This window comes from Amborella trichopoda, chromosome 2 (genome assembly GCF_054954075.1).
Source record: "Amborella trichopoda isolate Santa Cruz 75 chromosome 2, AtrichopodaSantaCruz75HAP2 v2.0, whole genome shotgun sequence".
Classification (NCBI taxonomy): domain Eukaryota; kingdom Viridiplantae; phylum Streptophyta; class Magnoliopsida; order Amborellales; family Amborellaceae; genus Amborella; species Amborella trichopoda.
The window spans coordinates 1,920,516-1,934,969 of NC_142337.1; the positions used below are offsets into that span (position 1 = coordinate 1,920,516).

A 14,454-nucleotide genomic window follows, 5' to 3' on the forward strand; every position below is an offset into this window, starting at 1 on the left:
CAATCATCAATAAAAGTAACAAAATATTTAAAGCCCGCATAAGAATTAATTGGGGCAGATCCCCACACGTCAGATATTAAATAATTATCGAATTTTACGACACACCCTAAATCATCCAATTTGATATATAATGACAAATAATTGTGAACTCTTCATAACAAAGATGAAAAGTCTTATTGTATGCACTTATTTTTTTTAAGAAAAATTGGTCGATAGGGTTGCAACCCTATAAAAACTAAGTAAAGCATCACTTCATAACGCATTGCAAATTGCAATTCAAATATTGAAAAACCATTACATCGGTCATTTTAGCTTGAACATTACGGTTGTAAAAAAAAAAAAGACTTCAAATTTAATTTTTTTAAGAAAAATTGGTCGATAGGGTTGCAACCCTATAAAAACTAAGTAAAGCATCACTTCATAACGCATTGCAAATTGCAATTCAAATATTGAAAAACCATTACATCGGTCATTTTAGCTTGAACATTATTACGGTTGTAAAAAAAAAAAAGATTTCAAATTTTAAAAATAATATATATATTGTGATAAATTATCTAGACCATTCATTTCACCCTAAAAATAAATGTTCGCATATATGTAAGATCGATACTATTTGTGGCCAAGAAGTACTTATTGGATGAGGATTCGAGGTGAGGTTTTATCTTGTTTTCATGAACCCTCGTAGAGAGATCAACCTCTACTTAAACCGTGCCATCGCCACCAAAGGGGTATAATCGAAAATTGAGAAATATACATGAGTGAAGTTATATTTGCCCTAGCCCCGTTATGAGTCATGGCCCTGCTTCGCTGTATTCACATGTACCCCTCTCTCTCTCTCTCAAGTCTCTCTCTCCACTTGCTCTAGCCTCTCTCTCTGAAAATATCTATAAAGAGTGAAAGAACGAAAGGGTTTTGAGTCTCCGCTTAAACCCTTGCGGCGAGTTGCAGAAACGTCGGCTGCTTGCTTCTCCTCCTCCCCTCTCTCTCTAAGGTCAGTCTCTCTTCCTCATGATCCCTTTAAGGTCAGGCTTCAGGCTTCGTCTCTGTTCAAGTTCGGGTTTTCTCTCTCATTTCCCCTCTCTCTCTCTCCATCTACCTTCTGTCTTCTTCGTTTTCATTCATTCGAGTTACAGAAGCTTTCATAACTTCATGTTCCTTTACTCAACAGACGGTTTTATTTGTTTCTCTCTCTAAACTGGCAGTATTAATGGTTTCTCTTGATTTAGGGTTTCATGTTTCACACTTTTTTCTCGGGCCTGATTATTGGTATTCATTTGGTTTTTATTTATGGCGCCACTTTTGAGATATTGTGTATAATTTCAGGGTTTTCTTCCTTCCATTTGCATTTTCATGAGAATTTCCGTTATGATTCGTATTTGTTTCAGAAACTCTTAGTTTAGGTCACATTGGTTGTTCTTTCTCATTCTAGGGTTTTGGTTTCTTTTTTTCATGGTATTCTCTGTATACAGATCGTTGGGATTTGTTCTATTGAATTGAGCAATGGGTAAATCCAGCAAGAAGTCCAGTGCAAAGGTACAGTTGCTCTGTATTTGTCTGGTTTAGATTCCATTTTTATTTAGTTTTTATTATTTCGGTATTAAATCATTTTTTGTTTGAATAGTTTTTATTTGATGTTAATTGTTTTTTCTTTAAAGAGATTTGTATTGAGTGCCTTTATTTTATTTTATACCGTTAGTTTTTGCGGCATCTGTTATTCATGTGGTTGGATTTTTGCAGGTTGATACTGCTCCTGTAGCAGCAATCACCCCCACAAAAACCCAGAAGAAAGGTATCATTTTTTATATTTATAGTTTATACCGTCTATTTTTTTTATTTTGCTTTCTAGTACTTTACAGGTTTATTCACTGCAATTCCATTGATTTTATTATGGCTTTTGAAATAGTTATGAGAATTATAAAAATGAAAGTAATGGTGTTTCAATTTAAATAAATAATAAAAACTTCAATAAAGAATTTTGCTCATTGCTTTTGTGAATGGTGTAGGTAAGCGAGAAGCTGAGGATGAAATTCAGAGAAAGGTGAGCTTGAAGAAGGCAAAGCTTGCTTATGAAGCCCAAAAGAAGAAAAAAGATGAAGCAAGTTCTTCTGAGGAATCTTCCGAATCTGAGTCAGACACAGAGGTTTATATCAATATTTTTTATTGTAATTTGCCTTTGTTTATTTTATTGAGCCAATTGAAATAACAACAACAATTTTAATATAAAATGGATTACTATGTTAGTAATAATATGGATGGAAACAATTATGTAGCTTCTGGTAATCTTCCATTAAAAATTTTGTTCTGAACCCAATTGTTGTTTTGTTTAAAATTTCCAAGTCTACTTTTTCTATGGTTGTGATAATGTAGTTCTAAGTGAACGAGTCTTACAAGTTACAATACCAACTGTGTTATTTCATTTACCCACAAAAAAAAAACTCTGTTATTTCTGTATTGTTATGTAGATTACCATCAATGGTTTATATTATTTGCATATGGTATTATTTTCTTGCTATTGCATTATTGTTTTCTGCTGGCTTACGAGCTTGGAGCTTGATTTTGTGCGTCTTTAAGTTGTAAATTGGACACGGAACATGTCCATGTGTTGATCTTGTTGATCTCTAAAGTATGGTTTATTTGACGTTTGTGTACGTGCTGATAATTTCTTGATGTACTATCGTTGTACATGTGAGAAGGCTATGAGATTTGAGTTTTCCTGTCTAATGAGCTGATTAAGCTTGCAAATCGAGTACTTGGGGATTATTTTCTGATATATGGGGATGTCAGATTATAATCTGAAATGGGGTGCAAAATTCTAAGACTTTTTTTCTTTGGAAGGGCGTGCACATTTTCCTATTCTTAGTTTGGAATTTACTTATTTTGCATTTACAATTTTGAAATTTCATAGTAATGCCTGGGAATTAGGATAATTTGTTCCTGCCTTTTTAAATGTGGAAACTACACATGGCCTTCAGAAGCCCTTGGTATCAATTTGAGACCCATATTTTGGGCTGCATCTGGCAAGAAAAAATTTGAACTTTGATATGCATTGATGCCTTTAAGTTCTATATGGGAATGGGTTTGAGAAAATATGTTTGAATGTTAATTCTGCACATGCTATTTCAGGTTAAAGTCCCAGTAAAGAAGAAGGAAATTCCAACTACCAAGAAGTCAAAGAAAGATTCCAGTGGCAGCGAGTCATCTTCAGATGGGGTTAGGAGCATGTGGTTGTGGTTATATTTGTAGAGAAGCTAGAGCTTAAATTAGTTTCCATAATTTTTTGTGAGTTCACATGGGAAATTTTCTATTATCAAAAAGCAATTATTTCTAGAAGGAATTTCATAGGAACAACTAGGAGAGTTCTAATTTTTTGGTGTAGTGATGCAACCAAGTACAAGATTTGGATATTAAGGTATCTGATGGAAGTAGTGTTATAAAAGGTTTTAATGTTTTGTTATTTTCAGGAGCCTGCTAAAGCACCAGCCTCTGCAAAGAAGCTGCCACAAAAGGGTGGCAATGTGAAAACTGCCAAGAAAGATGAGTCAAGCAGTAGCTCAGAAAGTGATTCTGAGGAGGATGAAGTATGTGACTCCATGAGATTCTTAATAGAAAAATAGCATTAATATGGGAAAACTGTGCATCGGAATATTTGGTTGAAGAAAAAGGATGGAAATGAACAGATAAAAGAACTTTGGATGGGTATGAATGAGAAATTAGGAATTGATTGGCAGATCTCATAATTGGCTTATTTATTTGTTGTTTTCCTATCAGAAACCTGTTGCTAAACCTTCTGTTCCGGCAAGGAATGGTTCCGTGAAAACCCCCGCAAAGAAGCTTGAGTCAAGCAGTTCTGAAAGTGAAAATGATTCCTCCGGTGATGAAGAAGAGGAAGTGAGTTCATATTGTCATCTGCTGACTTTTTCTTTTATTTACTTTGAGAGAGTATTCTATAATCCAACTATTGGGGTATGGCATATTGTACTCCATGGGGCATCTGTTCTCTACTCTCGACAATGGACAATGTAAGCGATGGATTAATTGTTCCTGTGCTGAATGAACCTGTGGTCCTTGGGGCAATTTATCTCCACTGCGATCATCATTTATTGACTGGGAAAGCCTCGTTGGACTATCATAAGCCATACTCTGTTGAATTATGGGAATTTGCCTTATCCTAACAGGACTAACGGTGTTCCAAGTTAGGTTTTTTTTTGGGTGGACCTATGTGCTCACCAATTCTTTATTAATTCAGAAGCCTGCTTCTAAATCTCCTGTTGTGGTGAGTAAGCAAAAGCCGGCAGAGTCAAAGAATGTCTCTGTGAAAGCTCCAGCAAAGAAAGTGGAATCAAGCGGTTCAGAAAGTGACTCAGATAATGATGAGTCAGAGGATGATGAGGTACTTTATACTTGAAATTTTTTTTCGTTTTATGTTCAGACTTTCATTAGTGATGCAATTGCTTATAATTTAATTTACCGATCCCCCATGCAGCCGTCAGTTCCACCATCAAAGAATGGTCCTTCAAAAGCTGCACCGCCAAAGAAAGGAGAGTCAAGCAGTTCAGAGAGCGAATCAGAAGATGAAGTAAATATATAAATTCAAATTATATATTCACATGTGGAACTTATGATTATTAAGAAAATAATCAACGCAGACTTGTGTTAATATTTTCGTGAAGATGCAATTTTTTCTTATATTTTTCTCTTAAATACGTTCTCTTATGATAGAAGCCTACTGCTCCTGCCAAGAAGCAACCAACTGCTTTTCCAACAAAGAAGAAAGCTGCCAGCAGCAGCTCAGAAAGTGAAAGTGAAGATGACGATGATGTGAGCTTGTTATTCTAAAGCCCTATATATTTGTCTTTTTTGCTTTTTCTAATTTTCTTGATGCTGGTTTGTGCTTTTGCCTATACCTTTGTGACTCCTGTAGATGATGGAGTATAGATGATGATGATGATGTGAGTGTGTTAGAGAAATTTCATGTTTAGTTTTACTAATGTCAGATTTACATCCCCCGCTCTCTCTCTCCCTCTCTCTCTCTCTTTTAGGAAAATTGGTATACTTTGTTTTTTCTTATTCTGTGTGTGGTTAATCTAATTTAGTTATACTGGATTGATAGGGCAAAATGGTCAAACTGCGCGTATTTGTTCAAAATATTGATGGATTCATGAACTGTCGTTATGTTTCATGTTTCTGCAGCACCTGCATATGGTCTATGCAGGTGTCGTATAGCTTAATTGGAAATTGGTTTATCTCTATTAATGTTAGTGAAAAAAACTCTCATTAATACCACTCATCCAGGGGTCTGTGGCGCTGGTTAGCCAACCAGCAAAGAAGACGCCTTCTGTTGCAGCTAAGAGTGCCCCAGCTGTAACCAAGAAGAAAGGCGAAACCAGTGATAGCGAAGAAAGTGAATCAGAGGATGATGATGGTGATGTGAGTATGATTTTATTATTAATGTAATTTTCATCATAAAAAAGTTACATTTAACAGAACTGGTCTCAGCAACATGAGAATAATAAAAAAATATTATATTAAGGGCATATTTTGATGTACTTGTTATCATTAGTAATTCATTAAAATTAATCTTGATAATGAACTATTCGTTGTTTGGCAGTGTCTGTCATAAAGTTATAGGCAGTTTTATAGATAAATTTATCTTTTTGAAAAGCTGTTCTTATTTTATTCACAATAATTTGCTGAAAATAACCTGTTTTTTGACCAGAAATAACTAAAAATAGCTGGAGCTAGCTGAAAAAAGTTAAATAATCAAATACGTGATAATAATATGGTGTCGACAAGCTCCCGAACGTGGCCTCATCGAAAGGGCTAACAAACATCATCATTATCATCATCCGAATCTTATCCCTACTATTTATGGTCGGCTACTAGAATCTTGTTATGCTGTTATGCTCTATCAAGGCCCATACCTTCAAGCAGGCCATTGGTCACCATTTCTTTTCCCACTATTTTCATTCATGTCATCCAAGGCTAACAAATAAATTTTATTTTATTTTAGTCTTACATTTATCTAAAAATTGAGGTTTAAATTAATTTTCACATCAGGACCCAAATGTAAATAACAAAAAATATTTTCCACAAAAATATTGATTAAATACAATAAGAAGTATTTTGGTATTTTATTTTAAATTTACTATTTTTACTCTCATTTTGTTTCTTTTATAGAAATTAACTTACACCCTACATTTTGTATAAATATGATTTTGAAACAAAAATAATAAATAAAAGATGATATTAGATTCCGTTTGTTGGATATGGCCTTATTTAATTTTAGCCATTGGAAGGGGGTTTGTGCACACATGAGACTTTCTTATCATATAATACCATGCACAATACAATTTATGTAGCAAACAGCTAATGAGATATTATTATCCCATGTTTATTTGTTTTAGATAAGATTGTCTGTTTCAGATAAAGGTAATTACGATCCTACGAGCCTTAGCGCAATTGTCTATATGAGTTACCAGTAGGAGAATGTTGGCTGTAATTGGACTCATTGGCAAAACAGTGTTTGTCACTTCTATAATAGAAGAATTCTAATAATAGGATAGGATAGAAAGTCAGGGTGTAAGCGTAGCCGACACAATTATTTTTTGGAGGTTATAATGATGGGTTGTGTCACATTGAAGATGCCTTTTTAAGTTTTTTATCTTCATTTGAGCAGAGTTCTAGATTTGCTTTTGAGGGGATTACAGTCTATTATGACATTCTTGAATGTGGCAGGAACCTTCTAAAGTAGCACCCCCTGCAAAGAAAACTCAGCCAACTGCCGCTAAGTCACAACCGGCAGTGACTCTCAAGAAGGGAAAAGAATCAAGTGATTCTTCATCAGAAGGCGATTCTGATGATGAAGATGTGAGCATCTTGTTCGTTTTTATTTTACTTTTTTTGGTTGTATTTGGTTCCTTCGAAATTGCTGGTAGCTTGTTCAATGTATATTGGCTTATTCTGCCTACTCTTATGTGTTTCAAACACTCTTGTTATTCTTTTGGAGCACTTTTCTTAATGATCTTTTTCTGGTTTTTTACATTATGTATTCAAAATATTGGACATGAATACATCATCTGTTTCTACTTTTTAACAATATTCCTCGTAGTGATTTTTATATAAGAAGGCTTCTCTGACAATAGTTTATTTTTCTTGGATCTCCTTGACTGAGAAATAGCTCTTGTGTGTTCTTACTTATAAACGGTTGTACAACCAATTGTGGTTTGCATAAGGTTACAACCTTAAACAATCAAAGTTAGGTGCGCCTCCAAATTTTATCATAAGATGTAATTTTGGTGTAAAAAATTCTTAGGATGTCTAGAGAATATAATTTCATGTCTAATTATAAATTTTAAACTCCAAATATGTTCCAGATCATGTAGATCTATAAGCACATGAAAATCTTGAAAATGGACGGTGCCAGATGATGTGTTGCATGATGCACTATTTTTGGGTCCTGAAATCTTTCTTTCTTCATATCCATATATCTCGATGTTGAGATGATAAAGTAGAGGATTTTCAAACACCAGAACAGCCTTTTTCGATGGATTTTGAGGTGCACCTTAATTCTACTCTTTAAGGTTGCAACGTTATATAATTCTTTTCCTTATTTAAAAATATTGAGAATCTATTCCCTTTCAAGCTATATTCTTGATTCATGATTGGCATATTGGGTTGTCTTATTGTTAAATTATAATTATAAGATTGCCATGATATGCTAGTCCAGATGTTTGCCTTGCCCGTGTCCTTCCTTATTTGTGGACTTCTATACTGTTTTCTTCTTCATATATTTGATTAAATTAATTTCTGCTTTTTGTGTTTTTCTTTTAGTGCATGGCACTATATTTTATTTTCATTAACTGATATTGGAGACTTAATCAACTGTCAGGAGGTTTCAGAGGAGTCAGAAGAAAGTTCTGATGATGATTCCAAACCACCACAGAAGAAGGTATATCCTTTTATCATTGATGATGCGGCTCCTTTGTTCTTGTTTATCTCATTTATATTAGTGCTCTTGGAGGCAGATTGTTAAGGGAAAGTGTAACATAATTGCAAGGACCGTAAGAAAAATATAGCTTTTAGGGTTACACTCTCCATTGAAATGATTGGTGGTGGTGTTGGGTAGGTGTGTGTGTGTGAGAGAGAGAGAGAGAGAGAGAGAGTGGTACCATCAGTGATTCATTGGGCTCCACTCTCTTTGTTGCTGTTCATGTCTAAAATGGATGGTGATGGATTTCCCATATTAAGGTTAATAATAGAATTTCGGAATGGTTACTCCACTGTGAATATGGATATTTTTTATTAACATTGGAGAAATACTTAGTAGATATTGATATATGTTTGCAGAATTGCTATGTATGTTGCGTTATTGGTATGTGCGCATATTTGAACACAGTTTCTTGTTGGGAAAGTATATTATAATCCAATTTTATGATGGATTTATTGTTCTTTGGGTCAGCACTTTCTATGAGAACCTTCAAAAAATTTTTTTTTGGCCATCTATTGAGATGATGGGCAGTGACAAAGAGTCAGTAGGGTCCTATAGAACAACCCCAGTTGTGAGTTCCATCTCCCATCATTGTCCCACTTCATTAAATGGTGATTTACATGATGGGATATGGTTTTACTTCATTAGGTTAAAGCATACTTCCCTTTTTTTAGCTTATTTAAGTTGTATCCTTAGTTGTGATGCATTTGTTCAGTTCATTTCTTAGGGAATTGCTGCTGCTGTGCTTAATTTTTAATGGGATCAATTTGATTCCATGGTTTTGAGTAAAAGTATTTAGTTTTATAAGAGAAAAGAGTACTATCGACTACCTTTTGGTATTCGTCTTTGTGGATTCGTTTTCTTATTAAAACTTGTGTTGGGTTTTGCCATATGTGTTTGGTTGCCTGAAACCTATGCAAAAATGTGAAGGCAAAGAAGGATGGTGATGTAGAATTGAAAGAAGCGAGTCAACATCCCGATGACAAGAAGATGAATGCCACTACAGAAAAGAAACAGGTATTCTCCTAGCTGCATCCCAAATAAAGACACAGTCTCTCTCTTCTCTCTCACTCTCTCTGACCTCTTTTATGCCCTGCTTTTCCTCTCTGAACTCTTTTGTGCTCTGTCACTGAATGAGAAATTTTCCACAGCCCAAAACTCCTGTCACTCCCAAGTCTGGAAATGAATCGAGGACACTCTTCATGGGCAATCTGTCATTTTCCATTGAGACCACAGATGTGTATGTGTTCCCATCTTCACCTCTGAACTGATTTCGCTCTTGGATTCTTTGGCTTCTTTTGATTTGCTTCATCTTTGTGTTGGCCATTTGGGTGTGCTCCAGGGAAGAGTTTTTCAAGGATGCCGGAGAGATTGTTGGTGTGAGACTTGCATCACATCCAGATGGTTCTTTCAGGGGCTTTGGGCATGTTGAATTTGCTACTAACGAAGCAGCCCAAAAGGTATATAACATTTTCCATGCTTGTATTTCTGGATGCTAACAGCTTCATATCCCTTTTGTCGAACACCAAATATTTTGTTGTGTGTGCATCCTAAATTAGAAGCACAGTCCTAACCTCTGAAGATTTAAACCCTTAATTGAATAACTAAATTTTACCATGATTAAGAATGTCTTTATTGGCCGAATATTGCTGCTTACGGCACCTTGCATGGTTTGCCTTTTTTAAATATAATTTTTGTTTTTTATAATTGAAGACTAATGAATCTTACTTTAAGGGCATTTACATTATAACCATTGCTTAAAATGATGGGTGATAATGCTTACGGCACCTTTCATGGTTTGCCTTTTTTAAATATAATTTTTGTTTTTTATAATTGAAGACTAAACGAATCTTATTTTAAGGGCATTTACATTATAACCATTGCTTAAAATGATGGTTATGATGGAGGATGGTGGGACTTACAATTCTAGTGGATCCCACTGTCTCCATCAGCATACATTTTTCATTGTCCATTTCCATCATATTAAATTTGTTTTTTGCCTAATTGAGTCAAATTGCTGTGCTTTCTTACTTGGATCCAGGCACTCAAATTGAATGGTAAGGACTTGCTTGGTCGCCCTGTAAGGCTTGATGTAGCTGGGGAAAGAGGCCCACGCACCCCTGGAACCGGGTAATTTTTTCTTCTGATTTTCAAGTGTGAGTTTTGGAGTTCAATTTCTAGGGAAGTATATGCCATGGTCAAATGGAGTCTTCTCTCCAAAAGGAACATACATTGTCTGTTATGGATGTTCCTGATGAAAGGTGGGCATTAACTGTGATGGGATTAATGGATATTCAACCCAGGTTCAGTTAAGCTCCTCTATTCATCGCTGGGAACGGATGATGTATGTCCCTTCATCCCTTCAAAGTACCATATATCGTACTCAGATTTGGTATACTTCCCCTAATCTGTTATGTGCACGTTCATTTAAATTATCGGAAAATAAGGCGAAAAATTGGATATGAAAGTGAAATCTCCATGGAAAATGAAAAAACTGCGGCAGGGAGAACTCTTTTCAGAAAACAAAGGGTGGTTACGGTGGTGGGTCGACCATTTACGTCAAGGGTTTTGACAAATCGCAAGACTTTGACCAGGTAAATCTTTCACTTCATTACAGTTTTATCATTGGGAAAGCATGGTGTTGAGTACTCTAAAGGAGTCTCCACAGTTCATTTCTCATGAGGGATGAGGGAGATTATCTGTAAATTCCTCTGAGAAATGGATGGAGGTTCTTTAAAGTAATGTCTACCATACTCGTGGATTTTTTTCATTCTCTACTTTTATCATTTTTCTTTTATGTTTGCTAGTTTCTGGTTTCCTACTTTTTATGTTCTCTGTGGTTTGAACTTGCTCTGGCTTTCTAGATTCGAAGCAGCTTGGAGGAACATTTTGGGCAGTGTGGAGAGATTACAAGGCTAGCAATCCCAAAGGACTATGACTTGGATGCACCCAAGGGGTTTGCATCTTGCCTTTGTCTTCCTATCTTTAGTTCAACTAAGTAATATTTTTCTAGCAAAATATTTTTTCCCCCCTCCATAAATCATTATCATCATCATCTGCACCTTATCCCAACTATTTGGGGTCCAGTTTATACGAAATCTGTTTTGCTATTCCCCTCTATCAAGGGCCATACCTTCAGTCAGACCATAAGTCACCATATCTTCTCTTCTTGCAAAATCATTTTATGCTAGTGCATAATGATACACATGATTTATGGTGCTTTTCGTTTTCCTTCTCTTATATTTTTTTTGATAGTCTTCTTTTTTCTTATCAACTCTCTCTCTCTCTCTCTCTCTCTCTCTCTCTCTCTCTATCAATACATAATACTATGATTTTGGAATCTACCATTCCTATTCATACATCTATCACCTTGTGTCCTTCATCAATGTATGTGCCGAACCTTAATCCATCTCAGCATATCCCTGCTGTTAACAAAGACTCAACTTATTCCTTGTTGAGGAAGGACTGTGGATGAGCCTAATCTTTCTGTGAACAATATATGTCTTGTGTATGTTATACTTCCTTCAACTCTTTTAAACATATATTGACGGACTGTTCTAACATATCTAACAATTTTACTTCATAATTTTATCTTGTTGCAACTGTGAAGTTTATACCTTTGGAGAAAAGGTTTCTTTAAGAAAAGATACGACTCCTCTCCCCACATGTAAAAAGAACAGTTACTACATTATTGTGTCATCTACATTTTTTGAATTTATACTTGTGGAAATTTTATCTTCAAAAAAGATATAACCCCTTTCCTCTTTGTCTGTAGTGCATTTTCCTTTCCCTCCCTCCCTTCCTCTCCTGCTCCACCCCCCATCTCCCTTTCTCTCTCTCTAAATTACTACATTGTTACCCCCCCTCCCCAGGTCTCTCTCTCACTAAATTACAACCTTGTTGCATCCTTAAAATTTATGCCTTCTCGAAAATTTTTGAAAAAGATGCGACTTTTTGAAAAAGATGTTACTCTTTGTTTCCTCCATCTCTCATACTTTTCTTCTTCCTCTCTCTCTATCTGTGACTGTCTGCTGCTGCTCTTTGCAGTATCGCATATATGGATTTCTCAGATAGCAATGCGCTTTCAAAAGCATTGGAGCTTAACGGGTCTGACCTCGGTGGTTATTCTCTCACTGTGGAGGAGGCCATGCCTAGAGGTAGTGGTGGTGGTGATGGAGGCAGTGGCAGAGGGGGTAGCAGGGGTGGCCGTGGTGGCCGTGGGTCCTTTGACCGTAGTGGTGGTGGCAGGTTTGGTGGCAGGCGTGGTGGAGGGACTCCAAGAGGTGGAGGCAGAGGTGGGAGGGGTGGAGGCCGTGGTGGTAACTTTAACAAGCCCAACTTGGCTGCTACTGGCACTGGTGAGTAAAGCAAGCCCTATTTTGCAACTGTAGTCTCTCTCTCTCTCTCTCTCTCTCTCTCTCTCTCTCTTTCTTTCGTCCAATGTATGCGCTCACTTCCTGATATGTATTTGTTCTGTACTATGGTTATATAATCCATATGAGCACGTCGAATGCGTGGGTTCATTCCCATAAGTTCAAGGGGTTAATAAATGGACAGTGGTGGAGATAGTTGGATCCTCCATTTATCATTATGACCACATTTTTACTTGTTCATATGAATCAATCTTTCTACATATCACCAGAGCGCGTGGTAGTAATTTCTATCCCTGAACAGTCATGATTGGAGTAGGACCTACCACTTGCATCATGTCTTGTTACGATGGGTCCACCTTCTCCATCACGTTATGCACCCCTTGGTTGGTCGGTGATGGATAGAGCTTGTTAATATGTTTGTCTGATGTGTTCCTAACTTCATATAGATCATAGTATACTTTCAATTTAACCATAGGGTGTATGGCTATGATTTCCTATGACTGTTCAATCAATGGATAAATCATAATGAGAGGGTGCCATTTGGCTCAAGTCATGTTCTGATGGGTCCATTCTCATCACTGTCGATTTATTTATTGTATGGTGATACTGCCTATGATTTTAAATTCTGTATGGTGAGGTGGATCGTATGTTGTGATGGACTTTGGGAAAACAACCATTGGGCGGATCTTCTTGCCACTCTCTTGGGACATGGCGATGACACAGGAATATGGTTTTCCAAGACTGTCAATTCATAGTATGCTTTGTATGAACTTTTTAAGGGCGTTACAGAAGGGATGATTTGTTCATTTTGGACATAAGAAAATATATTACGAGGATGTATATGTTACGAAAATATATATCACTTTTGGTGCATGGTGTCATGGTCACAACCTCCTTTAGTTGTACGAGGTGGAATAAGATGGCTGGGGGTGTGCCATTGATCTTGCTTGAAGTTCAAGAAAGTTTTCCTCGAACTTTATGACATACCATTACCCACCAGATTTCACATCCTATGGCTAGAGGTGATTGTGACCTTCTACAAAATCTAAACAGTCTTGTAGAATACATCCCGTTAATTATACATCGAATGTGGCCTTTTTTTTTTTTTTGGCTATGCTAATACACCATAGTTATCAAGATTGAGCCTGACCACCCAGTCTGATCGGTTGGACTGCTGACTGGTGCGGTGGACCAAGTTCGGTCTATAGCAAAAATCTGATTTGGTGGCGTTTAAAATAACCGTTTGACAAGTTTTAGGCTTTTAGCCGGTCAGACTGTGCTCTTTTGATTGATTCGACTGGATGAACAAAGTTGAGAAACCTTTTTCTAACATATTTCATATTTTCAACCTATAATTCTTATTTTTGGTATTATTTTCAAATTTGGTTCAAGGATCAAAGTGGTTTTGATTCGACCCGACCCCTCCCTAGATTGGTGATTGGTGATTGGATCATGGTAACTATGGCTAAGATATTGCCATTAGGTCCTCTCTATCTCTCTCTCTCTCTCTCTCTCTCCCACACACACATTGTCTGACTTTCATTTGGAGCTCGATGTGTCTGTTAGTTTGTTGATGCTTTGGGATTGAGTATTAGTTTGTGGGCTTTCATGATGTGCAGGAACCAAGAAGACTTTCGATGATGATGAATAGACGAGTTGGATTTTACACCTTCCCAGATGGAAATTAATTTTGTTTGCTCAGTGTTTTCTTGGACATTTAATAGATGTAGTAATTGTGAGAATAGGTGGATGTGCAAGTATGAGAACTCTTGAGATTTAAAATCATGACAAGAACTCAACATAAATTGAGAGCTGTTTTGGTCCCAATGAGTAGAGCCATTTTGGTATCAAGCTCTTTAGTTGAGTTTTATTGTAGAGCCATTTTGGTATCGGGTTCTTTAGCTGCTTTTATCACGTTGAATGCTTGGCCTCTCATCTTGGCTTAGTGAGAGAAATACGCAGAAAAGAGATTTAGAGAAGAGAATAATTCTGAAAGCTTCAAAAACAGCTCTCCTTTGTCTAGGAACCTCTATATTATCGCTTATTCATGCCTTTTTCGAACTTGTTTATAGGACCCATGACTGCAATGTGGCA

The 14,454-nt window shown here is 36.4% G+C and overlaps 1 protein-coding gene across 1 annotated transcript; it reads left to right on the top strand.

The window, feature by feature from the left end:
* The first annotated feature begins 906 nt into the window (after positions 1-906).
* Positions 907-14,187, top strand: LOC18427224 (uncharacterized). The gene is made up of 21 exons (XM_011622471.3): positions 907-991; positions 1,470-1,533; positions 1,738-1,789; positions 2,004-2,140; positions 3,124-3,210; positions 3,462-3,578; positions 3,769-3,888; positions 4,247-4,390; positions 4,484-4,576; positions 4,720-4,818; positions 5,293-5,427; positions 6,736-6,867; positions 7,889-7,948; positions 8,918-9,004; positions 9,139-9,227; positions 9,330-9,447; positions 10,029-10,117; positions 10,491-10,581; positions 10,852-10,943; positions 12,035-12,345; positions 13,980-14,187. The coding sequence occupies exons 2-21, from the start codon at positions 1,501-1,503 to the stop codon at positions 14,009-14,011; spliced, it is 2,118 nt and encodes a 705-aa protein (XP_011620773.1). The 5' UTR covers positions 907-991; positions 1,470-1,500; the 3' UTR covers positions 14,012-14,187.
* Positions 14,188-14,454: the final 267 nt, after the last annotated feature.